Source organism: Vipera berus (assembly GCF_964194415.1).
Source record: "Vipera berus genome assembly, chromosome: 1".
Lineage (NCBI taxonomy): Eukaryota > Metazoa > Chordata > Lepidosauria > Squamata > Viperidae > Vipera > Vipera berus.
Window position 1 is genome coordinate 29,631,451 of NC_138202.1, and position 16,822 is coordinate 29,648,272.

General features: G+C 40.8%; 1 protein-coding gene across 1 annotated transcript in view; it reads left to right on the top strand.

The window, feature by feature from the left end:
- RHOJ (ras homolog family member J) overlaps positions 1-14,762 on the top strand; it is a 59,758-nt gene extending 44,996 nt beyond the window's left edge. Inside the window, exons 2-5 of the mRNA XM_081332089.1 lie at positions 9,536-9,594; positions 10,255-10,419; positions 11,111-11,206; positions 12,443-14,762. Of these exons, the coding sequence (XP_081188215.1) occupies positions 9,536-9,594; positions 10,255-10,419; positions 11,111-11,206; positions 12,443-12,589 (467 nt within the window). The 3' untranslated portion in view covers positions 12,590-14,762. The remainder of the gene's footprint in view (positions 1-9,535; positions 9,595-10,254; positions 10,420-11,110; positions 11,207-12,442) is intronic.
- The last annotated feature ends 2,060 nt before the right edge of the window (positions 14,763-16,822 follow it).

Consider the following 16,822-nt stretch of genomic DNA (forward strand, 5'->3'; position numbering starts at 1 on the left):
CCACTCATTTTTGCATGAGATGTTCACAATACAAGGTGATAGAGGAAGGCAGCTCCCAAGGTTTTATTTAACTTTATTCCCCAAGCTTTGTGTGAGAGATATGTATTTTGTATCAGTAGACTTTCCAGCCTATTCCTTAAATGAAGACCCTTAAGCGAAGCTCTCTTCCTGCAACACTAAGTTAGAAATGCTAGGCCTCGCCCTTACTTAAAGTCCTTCCAGGCTTATTTCCAGTAGTGCCAATGGGAATTTCTTAATCAGAGTTGCTAAGAAATAAAACTGTATCCTTGCTACATGAAATATCATGCCCTCCACACTGGTTTCTGCTGAAGTAAAATCTGCATCAGAACAGAAAAATAACCCTCTTCAAAAAGGGGCAGCTTATTTATTTCTTCATGGCCGACTGCAGAGGAAAGCTAACCTGGACCATCTTCTTGGCTCATGTGTAAGCCTTTCTCTTTCAGAACAGTGGAATTCAACTGGTGCAAAGTGCAGCTGCACGGACACTTTTGGGGGCCTCCCGATACTCCCATATCACACCTCTCCTCCGTGAGCTGCACTGGCTTCCGGTTGCCTTCCGAGTGAAATTCAAGGTGCTAACAATGACATACAAAGCCCTACATGGCATGGGTCCGGACTACCTACGGGAGCACCTTCTGCCAACGTCAACACCCCTCCGTCCTGTGCGCTCCCACAGAGAGGGCCTCCTCAGGGTGCCACCGCTCAAGGAATGTCGGCTGGTGGCCCCCAGGGGGAGGGCATTCTCAGTGGGTGCGCCAGCCCTCTGGAACTGCTTGCCAACCGAAATCCGGATGGCCCCCGACCTGCGCACCTTCCGGCGCGATTTAAAAACTTACTTGTTCCAGCAGTCCGGCCTGGCCTGATAGCTCTTGGGGTCTCAGTTGTTTTTACTATTGTTTTTCACTATTGTTCAATCTGTATACCTACCTTACTCTGTACACCGCCCCGAGTCCCTCGGGAGAAGGGCGGTTTATAAAAACAAATAAATAAATAAATAAATTGTTGGGGGAAGGAAAGAAAAAAAATCTCTGATCCATGCTGAAGTTGACAGATTAAAATAATAAACACTCCCACCCCCGGCCGCCGCCCCGTCTGGTGAGGCCTGTATAAGCAACTGCCTGCTGGAATGGAGGAACAGCTGCTAAGACAAAATCAAAGGCAGCTTTTTACAGGGATACAGGACTATACATCTAACTAACCCTGTCAATCAGCATTGCTCCAGGCCTTTAACAAATCAAGATTATTCTTCCACCTTGTGCAAGAAGATGTCAGAGGGCTGTTGTTCTGTTTATCTTCCTCCTTCACCTTTTTTCACCATTTAAAGAACAGACTCATTGTACGTGGTATTCCTATTACCAGCTTGTCAACCTCCAGTTGATTAAAGTTAGGAAGAATCCTTTCTCTGGGGACAGGTTGCTCATTAATTGCCTATCACAAAGTCATAGGCATCTTTATTAGAACCTGTTTACATTGGCTCTTGGAAGAGCATAGGTCATTGTTGGTAACTAGATTTATTGCCAGACCATTTTAATAAGAGGCAGAAATATCAGACTCATTGATCTCCCTCCCACACTATTGACTTGTTTCATGGCTTACAAGTTTCCCCATCTTGCTGGAGCCCCCCTTCCCCCCCTCACCTAGTTCACAAACTATCTGAAATTGTAAGACAAGCTATTCTCTTCCTGCAATGCTTTGATAACATTTTGTGGATTTGATCAATACAAACCAAATCATGTAATTGTTTAAAGTCCAGTGAGTCAAGTAACAAGTGTAAACAATTGGCAACTGCTGATGGATACACACTGGCAATCTTCACTGCGAAGCAGCCTAAATGTGTAAATAAATAATTATTGGTATTCATTTCAAAATAGATAGGAACTGAGTTCCTCCCAGTTCCTCTGAAAATGATGGCAGAGTTAAGTACAGTAAAGTCGAGTGACCTTCAGAGCCAGTTTGGTCTAGTGATTAAGGCATCAGGTTAGAAAGCGGGAGACCATAAGTTCAAGTCCTGCCTTAGCCATTAAAATCAGTTGGGTGAATTTGGGCCAGTTACACTCTCTCAGCCAAACCCACCTCACAGGGTTGTTGTGGGGAAAATAGGGAGAGGATGTTGGATATATTTGCTGCCTTGAGCTATTTGTGAAATAAGAAAGAAAGAAAGAAAGAAAGAAAGAAAGAAAGAAAGAAAGAAAGAAAGAAAGAAAGAAAGAAAGAAAGAAAGAAAGAAAGATCTGAAAAAAGGAGGCTATCTTAATGAGTAAATGAGGTAAGAGTAATCCACAGTGAGGTTAAGGGCAGGTGCCTGAGCAAATCACATGTAGAGGACTACAGAGATAGTCTTGGTGAAGGTATGGGGCAATTGCTAAGAAAACATGAACTTAGCCCCAAAAGATGGGAGAGGATGAAAAAAAAATTGAGATTACTTTGCCGTGACTTTCTTTGATATCAAACAGATGGAGTGGAAAAGATCTGTCAGCCTTTCAAGATTTTCTTATTACATCCTTTAACAATAAAGTTGAGTTCCAAGAGTTTGTGTGGTATTCCGACTGTTTGAAGGGCTGATACCAACCCACCTAAGAGAAGGAACTCCACAATTAAACCTGCAAACAACTGCATGGACAGATTGAAATATTTAGGCATGTTTGGATCCCAAATGATGAGACATCCAGGTTGAGTATCAAGAAATGTGGGCAAATAACAAGAACATTTGACAGATTTTTAAGACCAGAAAAATTATGGCACAATCAACAGACTTAGAATGCAACAAATAAAATCTGAATATAGATATTTTGCTAAACAATGAAGTTCCCTCTTTGATGAATCAGCATTCATACATTTTATGAAATTCATGCATATATTATATCAAATTTATATAGCGGTCATGAAGCTGCATGAATTTGAATTCATTACATATGTCCAAAACTAACCTTCAAATTTAACAGACACTCCTTCACTCCAGTCTATAGAAGAGCAATTTTATTATAATCAAGAATAAACACAGTAGAAGTTTAATAGAAGCAAAGGAGGTTAAAGAAAAATGAAAAGACAATGGAGAATACACAAAGTATGGAACTATCGCACATATTCCTCACCCAACCAAAGTTACACTCACAATCTTACAAAGATGAATAGAGTGATCAAGGCAATGAAATGACAATGAAGACTTAGATTTCAAAGAAAAGGCAGAGAAGGATCAGAAAGAAGGATATAAAAATGGCTAAAGGAGGAGTATATGATAACATAAGCAGATTAACTTTACTGACTACAGCAAAGCCTTTGGTTATAAAACTCATGCCAGGACATGGAACATACTAAGGTTAATGGGTGTGCCAGAACATTAGATTAGTCTTTTGGGGAGCTTTCCCCAATTGGAGAAAGGGGGTAGGATAGAAGAAAAAAAAGGGAAGTAAGGATGCACATTATCTTATATCTGATTGTCTTATTTTCAGCAAATACATTATCAAAGTAGTAGGAATTACATGGGGAATTGGAACTAATTTGGGAGTTATGTTAATAATCCAGTGCCACTCAGGATTAAACCTGAGAAAGGGAAAAGAATGAAGAAGGAGTTATAGATTCTGCTCTGAGTCTTGCACACAATTGTAATCTCCCATTGATAGGAGGGCAATCAATTGCTTCAGAGTTGTTCACACACAGTATGGTCAAAAAAGTCAGGATGGCCACAACAGTAGGTTTGAAGCACTGTTCATTCATCTTTGTTCCCTACTTGGCACTCAGCTTTTACCTGTGGCTCCAAGTAGTTATAACACATGCAGCAGCCACTCTCTTGTAAACCATCTTGGCAGAAGAGTCAAATCAGGTGCGAGTTGCCAACAGGTCTTCAACCTTCAGTGAGGTAGAAGATCTCTCTATTGCAGCATGTGAAGTCTGACCCTGACAGATTGAATGGGAGAGACTAATCAACATTCCAACAGTCAAGAAGCCAGACCCAGCAGATGTTCTGTGACAAGATACTTAGACATCCTGGTAATCCACTGTAGCAGAAGAGATGTCCAGATGTAATGGTTGTCTTTATACCTGGATTTGGGTCTCTTCTCCTGAGTGTGGGACAGTCCATAGAGCTATGGCTGCTCTACATAAGACTCCACCATGCACTTTTTTTCTATTGTGCAATTCATCTTCATTTACAAACCATCTGCAATTCACTTCAGTTCCAAACTTAATTTATTGAGTCCTGCAGTCATGGGGGATGAATGATGAAACAACAGTGAAAATGACTATGAGTAGTTGTACTCACAGTCATGGGCTGCCTTTGAATCAGTGTTTGTTTACCTCAGTACCCATGGTAGCAAAAGCATCCAGCAGCATCCAGCGTGCCTGGGCAACCATTTTTAGGATAGTACTGCCCACCCTCACATGATGAAGGGAATTAGAAAAGATACCTTAAACATTGTTTGCCCTACAACATCTGGCTAGCTAACTGTGACTGGTAGATAATCTCCTTAGCAGTTGAGTATCAAGAAAAAAAACAAATCACAAAAAACTCATTATCAAAACCCGGAATATCAACAGATTGCTGGATAGAGACCAGGCGTCAAGGCTTGAAAGACAAACACCACGCATAGTAGCTAAACTTCATCATTATAGCAGTGACATTACTGTGCTCAGACCAAGCTTTCAGATGACAGTTCGTTACAGGATGCAGCAAGTAGATATATGCTATTTGGGAATGGGAAATACAGAGTGACAAGATTCACAGAGTAGGTTTTGGAATCATAATGTTCTGCTGAAAAACATCTCACCTACTGGAATAAATGAATGTACTACATAGTTCTGCTTCCCTCTCAAGAAGTCCTGGTGCATATCTCCACAAAGCTGAAAGTCAGAGAGCTGTTGTTATCCCTTCTCTCTTATAAAGATGTATGTCCTGTACTCTGTACCAATGCCACATTAAACAACTGGAGAAATTTCACATGTGCTTTCCCCACTCCATCCTCACTATTTGTTGGCAAGACTGTGTCTCCAACCAGGAAGTCTTGGATCACACAAAGACCATGAGCATTGAGACTCTTATTATCAGAACCATAGGTGGGACACATCATCAGAATAGCCAACCACCCTATGTCTCACAATTCCTCCAGCATGTACTGGAGACTGAAAAGTGACCTTGAGGTCATCCACGCAAGTTATACAAAGATGCTGTGAAGGAAACCATATGCCATTGTGACATCCGGCCAAAGGAACTAGAAGCTGAAGCTGCTGACAGAACTCACTGGAGAGCCCTAGGCTACAAAGGCTTTGAAGACAGCTACCACCAAAGCCTGAACAATATCAAGAATAACATCCACTTATTATAACAATGGACTTCCAGAATCCCCATTGTGCTAGACTCTGCGCTTCCAGACTGGGACTACAAAACCACCTTTGTTTCAACAGATAAATTGCACAACAGCATGCCTTCTTCAAACCCAAAAGAATACACACAAACACACATGTGACAACCCTGTCTTTCTTAAAATGACTTTATTATAGAATTAGAGCATGCAAAAGACTTAGCCATGCTAGATCAGCTGACTGGATAACTTCTGCTCAATTCAAGCTGGGGAGCCTGACAGAAACACGAACAACCTGTGATATGCAGATGACTCTTCATTGTTACATGAAAGCAAAATTAACCTAGAAGAGCTTATTATGAAATTAAAAAATGGAAAATCAAAAATCTGGATTAGTGGTAAATATTAAGAAGATTAAGTTAGCACCAATTAAGCACACTTAGCGCACTTATAGTTGATTGTGAAGAATCAAAATGGCAGATAGTTTTGTTTTGGGACGTCAAGAATGGATAAATAAGGACTATGCACTGGAGAAGCAAAGGGAAGATTTATTCTAGAGAGGAAGGAGTGACAAATGTAGACAAGATGATGAAGGATAAGGATATTTTTGTGACAACAAAGCTCAGAAGTAGAGATCAATTCTTTCTTGAGGACCATTGTACATAGCTAAGAAAGGTGAAAGGGGCGGGGGAGAAAAAAGATCATTTACACAAGACATCATTTTGTAAAGATGAGGAAAGTGTAAAACGGCAAAAGAGATTTTTTTAAAAAAAAAAATAATAATAATCAAGAATTGGTTGGTCATGCCAGAGACAGATGAATAGAGTTTGACATCTTACAAATCTTTATTATTATTTTTTTACAGAGAGGGAGTTGTTTCCTTCTCTACTAACTTCAGCCACACTTTCAGAGACCTATGTGAGCGGGAAAAAGTCTGTGAAGCATTCAATATCTCTCTCTCTCTCTCTTTAGCTGTTGTTGATGAAATTTAAAGATGGATGAAGCAGCAAATTTGGGGTTTCTTCTACTGGAAATAGTTGCATGTTTGTAATACAATTTGTTAGTCTGCCAGCAGAAGAACAGAATTTACTATACTGTAGAAAGGATATTTATGCAGGCCTAATACCAGTTCCCAAGATGGCAAAATAAATGCCAAAGCCCCGGGGTTGTCTACCAGATTCCTACAGGAATCCTGCTGAGCAGTTAATCTGTTTGCCACTGTAACCCATCGCCCCAAGTTCATAATTGGCAGAAAGCCCACTTCTAACTTAGCAGAAAGTTGGACCTGACTGTTAAATGTTTGATTGATTTGTAGCAGTTGAGCAAAAGTACCTGATTCCCAGGTAATTCCTAAGGGGCAGTAATAAAGCACCTGCCCAAGTTCAGTCCTTACTACCCAGTTAAAAATAGATCATGAAACAGAAAGAACCTGAACATTCACATTAGCCATTTATGATATCATTTAGCCAATGTTGTGATAAAACAGCACTAGGCTTTATATCACCATAGCAACAGCTGGGTTGCTGCTAATCAATCAAATTCTTTTGCACCTAAGCGTGGCACAAAAATGCTTTGGCAACATCCATGTCTGCTGTGTCCCCATGATGCTGCCTCCATTTCATCCTCAGCCCATGACTAAGGTAGACCTAAGTCATTCTTAAATCATTCTTAAGCTGTATCACTGTTAAAATTGTATTTTCCTCCTTATTCTAATTCTACCCTAGGGTATCCTCTATAAGCATGGAAAATCTTTGGCTTAGGAAGAAGGTCCGAGGAGTGCAGTGAATAGAAACAGAAATAGAGGCAGGATTTATTGTAGACCACCCAAGGTGACATGATGAAGAAATAAATAAGGTTCTAATATGGGGGGGGGGGTTTCCTGCCAACTCAAGGATGGGTAGAAAATAGCACTGCAGCTCAGCTCTAGAAAAGAGTCTTTACTATTCCAAGTCAGAATGGAAACTGCAGACATTAATGAACAAATAGTCCGATCTGGAATAAAGTAACATCCTCAGTTCCTACTAATTATTCCACCTTTAACGATGGGGGGTGAGGTGTTACCCCCCGTTGATAGGGCTCGCAACTTGGGCGTCCTCCTGGATTCACGGCTCAATTTTGAAGATCACATAGGAGCCGTGACCAGGGGGGCTTTTGCACAGGTTCGCCTGGTGCGCCAGTTGCGTCCCTATCTGGACCGAGACGCCCTACGCACAGTCACTCATGTGCTTGTGACCTCCCGTTTGGACTACTGTAACGCTCTCTACATGGGGCTGCCCTTGAAGACCACTCGGAGGCTTCAACTGGTGCAGAATGCGGCCGCGCGAGTTGTAATGGGGGTTTCCCGATACTCCCATGTAACACCTCTACTCCGCGAGCTGCATTGGCTTCCGGTTGCCCTCCGGGTGAAATTCAAGGTGCTGGTTATCACCTATAAAGCCCTACATGGCCTGGGTCCGGGTTATTTGAGGGAACACCTGCTGCCGGCATCAAACGCCCTTCGCCCAGTGCGCTCTCACAGGGAGGGTCTGCTCAGGGTTCCGCCGGTGAGAGATTGCCGGCGGGTGACACCCAGGGATAGGGCCTTCTCAGTGGGAGCGCCTGCCCTCTGGAACCAGCTGCCGGTAGAGCTGAGGACTGCTCCCGACCTCCGATCATTCCGCCGGGGCCTGAAGACCTGGCTCTTTGAGCTCTCGGGCCCAGGCTGAGGAGAAAATTTTAACTGGGGTTTTAATGTACAGGGTGAATTTAATGCTTTTTAATTGGTTTTAACTTTTGTATGTTTTGATTTTTAATTCCCTGTAAACCGCCCTGAGTCCTCAGGGAAAGGGCGGTATACAAATGCAAATATTAAATTAAATTAATTAAATTAATATCCATAAAAGGGTCTTCTTCCCACCTACTGTTGGCTGAAATAAGGAAATGATGTGTGAGTGGCTGAGTGATAAGGACCTGAACCTTGAGCCTCTTGTTCACAAGCTTTGTATCTAAGGGCTTATCTGTGCCCTGTTCCCCTTGATTCATAATGACATCTCCGTGTACTACATCTAGTTAGACAAAACAATAGCTCACATCTCTGAAGCCAGCTCACTGCTCTAAAGGGTGTATCACAGAATAAATATCAGTCAAGGCCATTTAAATCAGCTATTGAAACCAGGAAGAAATAAAACTAATCTGATACATTTATTTAAACTAAATTCTAACAAAGATCATGTGTGACCATTAGAAAGTGTTAATATCCAACTATTGCCTTAATCTTACATGGTGTTACTCTATATATCTCTATGTGTGGCTTTCCTCAAACATTATGTTTCAACTATGTTGGACAACAAATCTGCTAATAACCATCACAGTTAAATCTCTATAGGATCTCTATAGGTAGATTCATAAAGATTTGTGATCTCTACAGCTACGTTGTAGATAGAATATCTATGTTCAGAAGCAGCATCACTCAATGTTTTTGCTTATCTAGCCAAAGTCAGGAGCAAGAAATTGGTTTGGGAAAATCTGTAGCTTGCAAATGGACCAAAAATAAGCAGGGAAAAGAGGGGGAGACCACCAGCTAGATGCGTATTTGCTTATCAATTCAATGCTAACTATTGAGACTCCAGAAATGTATCTTCTGTGGAGCAGTTCCTGACTGAGAAATGAGGTTCACCTCAAGATCTGATGGCTCCATCCAGCTGGTGTTTCAAAGGGCCCTGTGAGAGATGATGCCATAGAGGGGGAGCTGATGTGAAGGACTACAATGAGGTGACAGTTTCTCAGGAAGGAGAGGGTACATTCTAGAAAGCGGGGAGGACAGACAATAGGACGAACAGCATGAAGAGACAGAGAAAGAGTATTCATATAGCCACACCATAGAATCTCCCAGGTTATATCCGTTAGGTGTTTGGTCTGGCAAGATTCCGTCTGTTGCCTCTAAGCAAATAAAAAACTGAACTCAGGTTGAATTGTTTCATGTTATTTGGGGGGCTAGCCTGACAAACCCTGAAGACCTGGCTCTTCACCCAAGCCTTTGACGAGCTGATTGAATCCCCTTTTTCTTCTTTTTCTTTGTTCACATCTGGGTTTGCTATCTCTGCCACTTTTACCCTGTATATTGTTATTTTAATATCTTGTTTTAATGTTTTAAATGATATGTAAACTACCTAGAGTAATTGCGAGTCAGGCAGTATACAAATTTAATAAATAATAATAGTTTTCTCTTCCTTCTTTTACAGTTACTGTGACAGTTGGAGGTAGGCAACATTTGCTTGGACTTTATGACACAGCCGGACAGGTAATACATCTCCAGTTTATTTATTTTCAGGCCATAACTTTTCAATCATGAAACACAAAGCTGTTTTTCTTTCTGTATGACATTCTGAAATAGACATTTTTCATTTCTGTAAAACTATAGAAATATATACAATTCTACAAAAAAGGTCATATAATTGCCACCCTAAATGTACAATACCAAATGTGATGAATAATTAGAGAAAATCCAGTTTTCCACATCTCAAAGATTTGCAAGTTTCGCTTGGCATAAAACTTTGATGAGGTCATCCTCTTATATCATTAAAAACAACTATCTCAATGCCATGGATTGTCTTACTTTATCCTGCCAGCTTTGTTTCTGACATTTTTAAATTGATTTCAATTTTCGCCTCACGGAATAGTAGCAATTTGAAAATATGAAAGAGAGCCAGTCTCATGGTTTACACTGGCAACCAGCACCACCTTCTGGTTAATTTAAGAGACTGTTTCTAAAGCTATGTTCCTCATAATATTAGTATTTCTGAACAGCCTGAGGAGCTTTGGATCATCTTCAAAGATGCTGAAGTCTTCCTACCTTTTCCTTTCATATATTTGAAATAAGAAGTGAATTCCCAGCAGTTACTGCAACCAAGACCGAGTAGGAATTCACGGTTTCATCCTGTGTACTTGTTTGCTCTGACAGGAGGACTACAATCAACTGAGACCCCTCTCCTACCCCAACACAGATGTGTTTTTGATCTGTTTCTCTGTGGTAAACCCTGCTTCCTATCACAATGTCCAAGAGGAATGGGTTCCGGAATTGAAAGTCTGCATGCCACATGTGCCTTATGTTCTGATAGGAACACAGGTAAATGACCAAAAAGAAACAATGGAAATGTTTGTCAACGGTAAACCAGGGTACTCTGTGAAACACAAACTAGTTGGGCAATACCTGGGGAAACTTTCCAACAATGAATTGTATTTCATCACAAAAGTATCCAAAGGCTTCCAAAAATGAAAGGAGTTGAGTAGTTTGTCTCATATTAAAGGTAAAGGTAAAGGTTCCCCCGCACATGCGTGCTAGTCGTTTCCGACTCTACGGGCCGGTGCTCATCTCCGTTTCAAAGCCGAAGAGCCAGCGCTTGTCCGAGGACGTCTCCGTGGTCATGTGGCCAGCATGACTAGATGCCAAAAGTGCACGGAATGCTGTTACCTTCCCACCGTAGTGGTCCCTATTTTTCTACTTGCATTTTTACGTGCTTTCGAACTGCTAGGTTGGCAGAAGCTGGGACGAGTAACAGGCGCTCACTCTGTTACGCGGCACTCGGGATTCGACCCGCCAAACTGCCGACCTTCTGATCGACAAGCTCAGCATCCTTCGGAGGTACTGAAAATGAGGCACCTAAATTTGTGTAGAAGTCAGTATGGAAGAAAAGCATATCACCTACGAGATGTGCTCAAATAGCTCTGGGCATTTTGCTGCTGAAGTTTATTGTTTGAGAATTAGAGACAGGGGTTCTAAGGATATTTACATTTTATGTTTGTCTATACATTTCTAGATTGACCTTCGAGATGACCCCAGAACTTTGGCTCGGTTATTATACATGAAAGAGAAGCCCCTGACTTATGAACATGGCATCAAATTGGCCAAAGAGGTACTGTTTTCCTTCAACAACAGTAATAGTAGCCAAATTGATATCAGCAGAGTTAAGCCAGAGGCCTTTCTCTTTTTCTCAGGGCTAAGCACACCAGAGATTTCATTCAATCACCATTGCCCCCTAAGAAATATGAAACAATAGATATATCTAAGGGCATTGTCTTTGCAGATCTTGATTTAATTCAATGTAGAGTATAATTTATTTTCATCATCTAAAGTCTTTACTATGCTGGCCCTTAAGAAAACCTTCCCCAAACTGGTAGCCTTCAGAAATAGGTTTTAGCATTCCTAGACATTGGTCAATGGAATTTGGGTTGTTGTTATCTCAATATATATGGAGGAAAGTTTTAAAAAACTTCCCTACTTTTAGCATTGGCCTCTCATTGATTCCAATTATGTTTTAGACTTGGTTCCCAGCTTCAGAGATACACGCATTTTAATTATTTTACTTTGTTACATTTCTTCCGTTTAAGAAATGGATGGAACCAGTTTAGAAACACTGAGCTAGTTATCTATGGAGATTCTCAGTCATCCAGGTCATAGTTGTCCAAAAGATGCTTTTTCATGAGGCCGTTGGATTTTCTTGTTGTTGTTTTTTAAGATGTTTTGCTTCTCATCCAGGAAGCTTCTTCAGCTCAGAGCTGAAAAAGTTTCTTGGATGACAAGCGAAAGGTCTTCAAAGAAAAACAAAAAAATCCAGTTGCCTCATGAAAAAGCATCTTTGGGGCTAAGATAGTTGGGCAGCACCACAAACTATGACAGACCCTTAAAATACAATGCCTATATTTTTAACTGTACAGTGTGTGGCATTCTAAGAATTACTCTCCTGTGTTGGCCATGATCTCTGTAGAAGACATCCTCAGGGGACAGGGAGGAGGCAGGGAAGCCTTGGATAATGATGAGGGCCCAGGAACCTGGGCTCAAAAGGGCAAATGAGAAGAAGAGATACCTGCCTGCATTCTCGGATGCTATGGGGTGTGTGCTCCTATTGCCCATGGTTAAGTAAAATTCAGTAGTCTGGTCAATTTAAACCCAGCCAGCACTGTGTACATCTTAGTTACATTTTGATGGGAATTAGGAAAAAAAGGGGGTGGGGGGTAACACCCTCCTGGCTTGCTCCTAGGTTCCCAGAGGCATTTGGTACAGGATGCTGGACTAAGTGGGCCTTCAGTCTGAACCAGCAAGGTCTCTTCTTCTCATTGTCAGCATTCTTGCTCTTTCTCTTTCATTCAAGATTGGAGCCCAGTGCTACCTGGAGTGTTCAGCTTTGACCCAGAAAGGCCTGAAAGCTGTCTTTGATGAAGCAATCCTCACTATATTCAATCCCAAGAGAAAGAAGAAACTTTGTGCCAAGTGTTGCGGCTGCTGTTCAGTTCTATGATTCCTGGAGTTCAAAATGGACCAGAGTTGCCAGTTAATAGTCCAATCCTGCACAGAGGGACATGACCAGAAAAAAAAACTACTTTATAAAGTGATTCCTCCTAATCTGTGATTCCTCTCAAATGCAACTTTGTTTACTTTTCATGCCCTGTTTGTTTATTTGTTTTTTATCACTACGCATCTGTAGATACAAGTTCATGTTGAGATAACTTCTCTCTGCTTAGCCAGCAGATAAAAGAAAAAAACTTTAGAAATTCTTGATATGGTCAGAATCCATGATGCACCTGGAAGTGAAAAAAGATCTAAGGATCCTAATCCTGTAACTGTTTCAAAAAGAACAGGTTTTATTATTAGCAGCCCACAGGAAGAAATTAGTAAATCCCATTATTTTTTTTCTTTTTGTGACCCTGTAGTTCAGGGGTGTCAAACTCACCACATCACATGACATGTTGCAACATATCGCGACTTTTTCCCCATTACCGGAGCTAGGGTGGGCATGGTTTTGGCATGATACATCCGGCCCGCAGGCTGGCAGTTTGACACCCCTGCTGTAGTTCCTTAATTCAGGGTAGAGTCAGGGTGACTGGATACAGCTGAGCATTTACTAGCTGGATGCCCTTCCTGATGCCTACGTGGAGTTTGCAGCAGATATTTGTTTGCAGCAGATAGTAAATCCCAGTATGAATATTGATGATTGAACTTGAAACACACAAAATAATATTTAGACATTTTTAGCAGCTGACCATGTTGACACATGTAGAAGACCAGTGTTTCAATTCAGTCTTTCCAAACTGAATGCACAGCAATACCTTTGAAATAGATGGCATAGAATACAAAGTCATTCATGTACTATTCTTGTCGTCCTTTTATAAATGAAGAATAATCCAAATATGCTCTCAGGTTGCATTGTCATGTTGCTATTGGATGTGTGAGAATCCACTTCTTAAATGAAATCTGGGGCTCTCACACTGCATTTTTCAAAATCATTTGGAAATAGTAATTGTCTGGATTTGAGAAGTCAGAATGGGTGCAGGGGAAAATGTACATATGTCCTGTTTGCGAATCTAGTCTTCTCTTCCTAGAATTTGTTTTTTATTCAAATGTATGTAGCCAACAAAAACTACAAACTGCTCTTTAAACAGTATAAATCAGTGTTCCTCAGCCTCAGCAACGTTAAGGGGGGTGGACTTCAGCTCCCAGAAAGTTTGAAGTCCACCCATCTTAAAGTTGCTGAGATTGGGAAACACTGGTATAGATGATCTCAGCTCAAATCCGGTTCCTAATTACTAATTTTCTTGACAATATGGGAGCAGTTGGCCATTGTTTTCCTCTGGGACACTTTTTTTTAACTCAGGATAGTCTACAGGTTTGGTATTATTCCTTGGTGGTCTTCCATCCAAGTACTAACTACGCCTGTAACTGTCTACCTTCTGAGTTCAGACAGGCTAGGACAGGTGGGTCACTTATGCTATTTGCACAATCAAGATCAAAAGGCAGCTTGAGGTAGAATATAAGAAGATCCTGAGAAAATTGATATATGCATCTCACGCACATGGATGTATGCTCACACAAAACAGACACACAAACACACACTGCCATTCTTACCTCTTTCCCCAACCTGGAAAAAATAGTTTAAACTACTAAAATGCTTACTGAATGCAGGATTTTTATTAGGAGCATTAGAAGCAATGTTTGCTTCAATGTTGGGATGAAGCATATACAAAATGGCTTCAACTGCTCTCTTTTTCAATAGCTTCACCTCTTTCTCCTATTGCTTTTGCCATTTCTGCCTGTCTTGATTCAGTCCAATTGGCAATAATCTATGCAGATGCAAAATGATTCCAATCTATGGCCTCCTCTGGTGATCTGTGGAACTGATCCCCTTGCACAGAGGCCAGGATGGCTGGCTTCATCAGTTTAGATGCTATGTGATTGAAAGCACTGACAACTTCTGTTCTTTCTATCAGGTTTAACTAGTTATAAACATATAACTTAGAAGCTACTTATGAATACAGAAAAATGGTTGTCATTCCAGTTCCCACCCAGCTAGGAAAGCACAAGAAAGTACCTATTATAACCAAAAGGCTTTTATTGTTGTAAATGCTTTCTTTGCAAATGTTTTCTACAATTTATATCATTGATACATGATTCTTAAAAGAAACATTTTAAATATATATTTGTGTATGTGTATTTTTTTTAATGTGTTCATGTGTGTGTTTATAAATGATAGAGACTTGTTAATTAATTTCGTGGAGATTGCTTGACCAAAACTCTCATGCTTGGTATGAGTCCTATATGACAAGGATGTCCACAACATGATTCTTGATCTTTGTCACTGGTGCCCACATTGGTAGATTTTCTCTACAGGTAGTCCCCGACTTACAACAGTTCATTTAGTGACTGTTCAAAATTACAACAGCACTGAAAAAAGTGACTTATGACTGTTTTTCACATTTACAACCATTGCAGCATTTCCAGGGTCACATGGATCAGATGTTTGACAACAGATTCATATTTATGATGTTTGCAGGGTCACCGGGTCATGTGCTCACCTCTTGTGACCTTCTGACAAGCAACGTCAATGGGGAAGCCAGATTCACTTAACAACTATGTTACTAACTTAACAACTGAAGTGCTTAATTTAACAACTGTGGAAAGAAAGGTTGTAAAATGGGGCAAAATCCATTTAACAACTGCCTTGCTTAGCAACATAAATTTTGGGCTTGATTGTGATCGTAAGTCAAGGACTACCTATATGTTGGCTAATCATTAGATTTGATTGCCTGAATGAGTCGTGTCCAATTGTTTTCCATGGCTTTCTTTTTCTTGCATGCCAGCAATTGTTTATAATATCTTTTCTGCTGGAGGTCCTGTGAAGCCCTCGGCGTAGTATTGGATACGTAAGTCTGGTAACTGATAGCAAGAGCTTTGTTTGCATTAGTACAGTCCTTATCAAACCTTGGTTTGGATTAATGTTGTTGTTGCTTTGGGGGTGCATTATTAAACAGTTAAATGCTGTAGGAGTTCTTGGGTTGGGGTGTTATAATTCCCTAAGAGTACATCAGGAAATTCAGCTGTGTCAGGGCAGACTGGAGAATCTGCAGATGATTTCAGGCCTAAAGTTTGGTTAACTTTTGACTTAAATGTTGGGGTCAGCAAGGACAGTTAAGTGCCTAAGTGTTGACACTGAGCAGATCTCTTAACATAGTGATTGGCTTGCCTCTGTCATTGTTACTTATTGTATGTAAGCAAACATTTCCAAAAGTGACATGTTACTCAAGGGGCCAAAGAATTCCATGTTATTCAAGTCATTGCTTCCAAACAGCAAGAAAAGTTTATTCTGAAACATTTGTTATACAATTGGAATAGCTCTAAATGGACCATTCAGCACAACAGGTTTGGCATCACCAAGGGGCTGGAAAGGGAGGGGACAGGAAGCAGAGATGAAACAGAAGAGATGTTTGGACAAGTGCAAGTTTAAAATCAGAACATTTCTGGAAAATGTGAAGGACAGAAGACAGCAGATTCCATCCAGAGCATGCACTGCAGCTGCCAGGAATAGGGATTTCAACATAGAGTGGCTTCCTGATCTTTCCATTCATTCATTGGTAGTCAGGTTTCTCACTTATGTCAGTACCCATTCACACACTGTTCAGGCTTTGTCCAAGTAGCTATTTTCCCCTTTCTTGCTTTTCTTTTTTAACAAATAGAAGACTTTAGAAGTACTACCACAGAGATAGCACCAGTCAGTATGAGTTCTTCTAGGCTCATGCAGAGAAAAGAAGAATCTTCAGCTGAGTAATGAAATGTTTGCAGGAAAACAACTAAGCTCAGAGAACACCAAGGCTCAACAGCTCGATCCTTAGCTGCATATATTATCTTTAAACTACTAAAACCCTTGTGTCCGTTTGATACTTTGTAACCTTCAGTTGGGCAAAATGGTGTATCATAGAACAATAATGTTTGAATCAATGTATCTCAATTGAGCTAACTTACAGAATGTGTCCAAAATCTGGGCCCATGACTCCTATAGGATTGAAATTTGGCAAAGTTGTAGCCACTTCACCGCAACCACATCTTCTGATTACACTTCCCAGAAACCTGTAAGCTGTATGGTCTAAGGAAAAATGGGTGGTGCATATCCCCACATTCTGACTCAATCAGAATCCAATCAATCCAATCAGCTGATGGCAAGGCTCTATGGGCAAACAGCCATTGGCTGCTTTGGACTGAG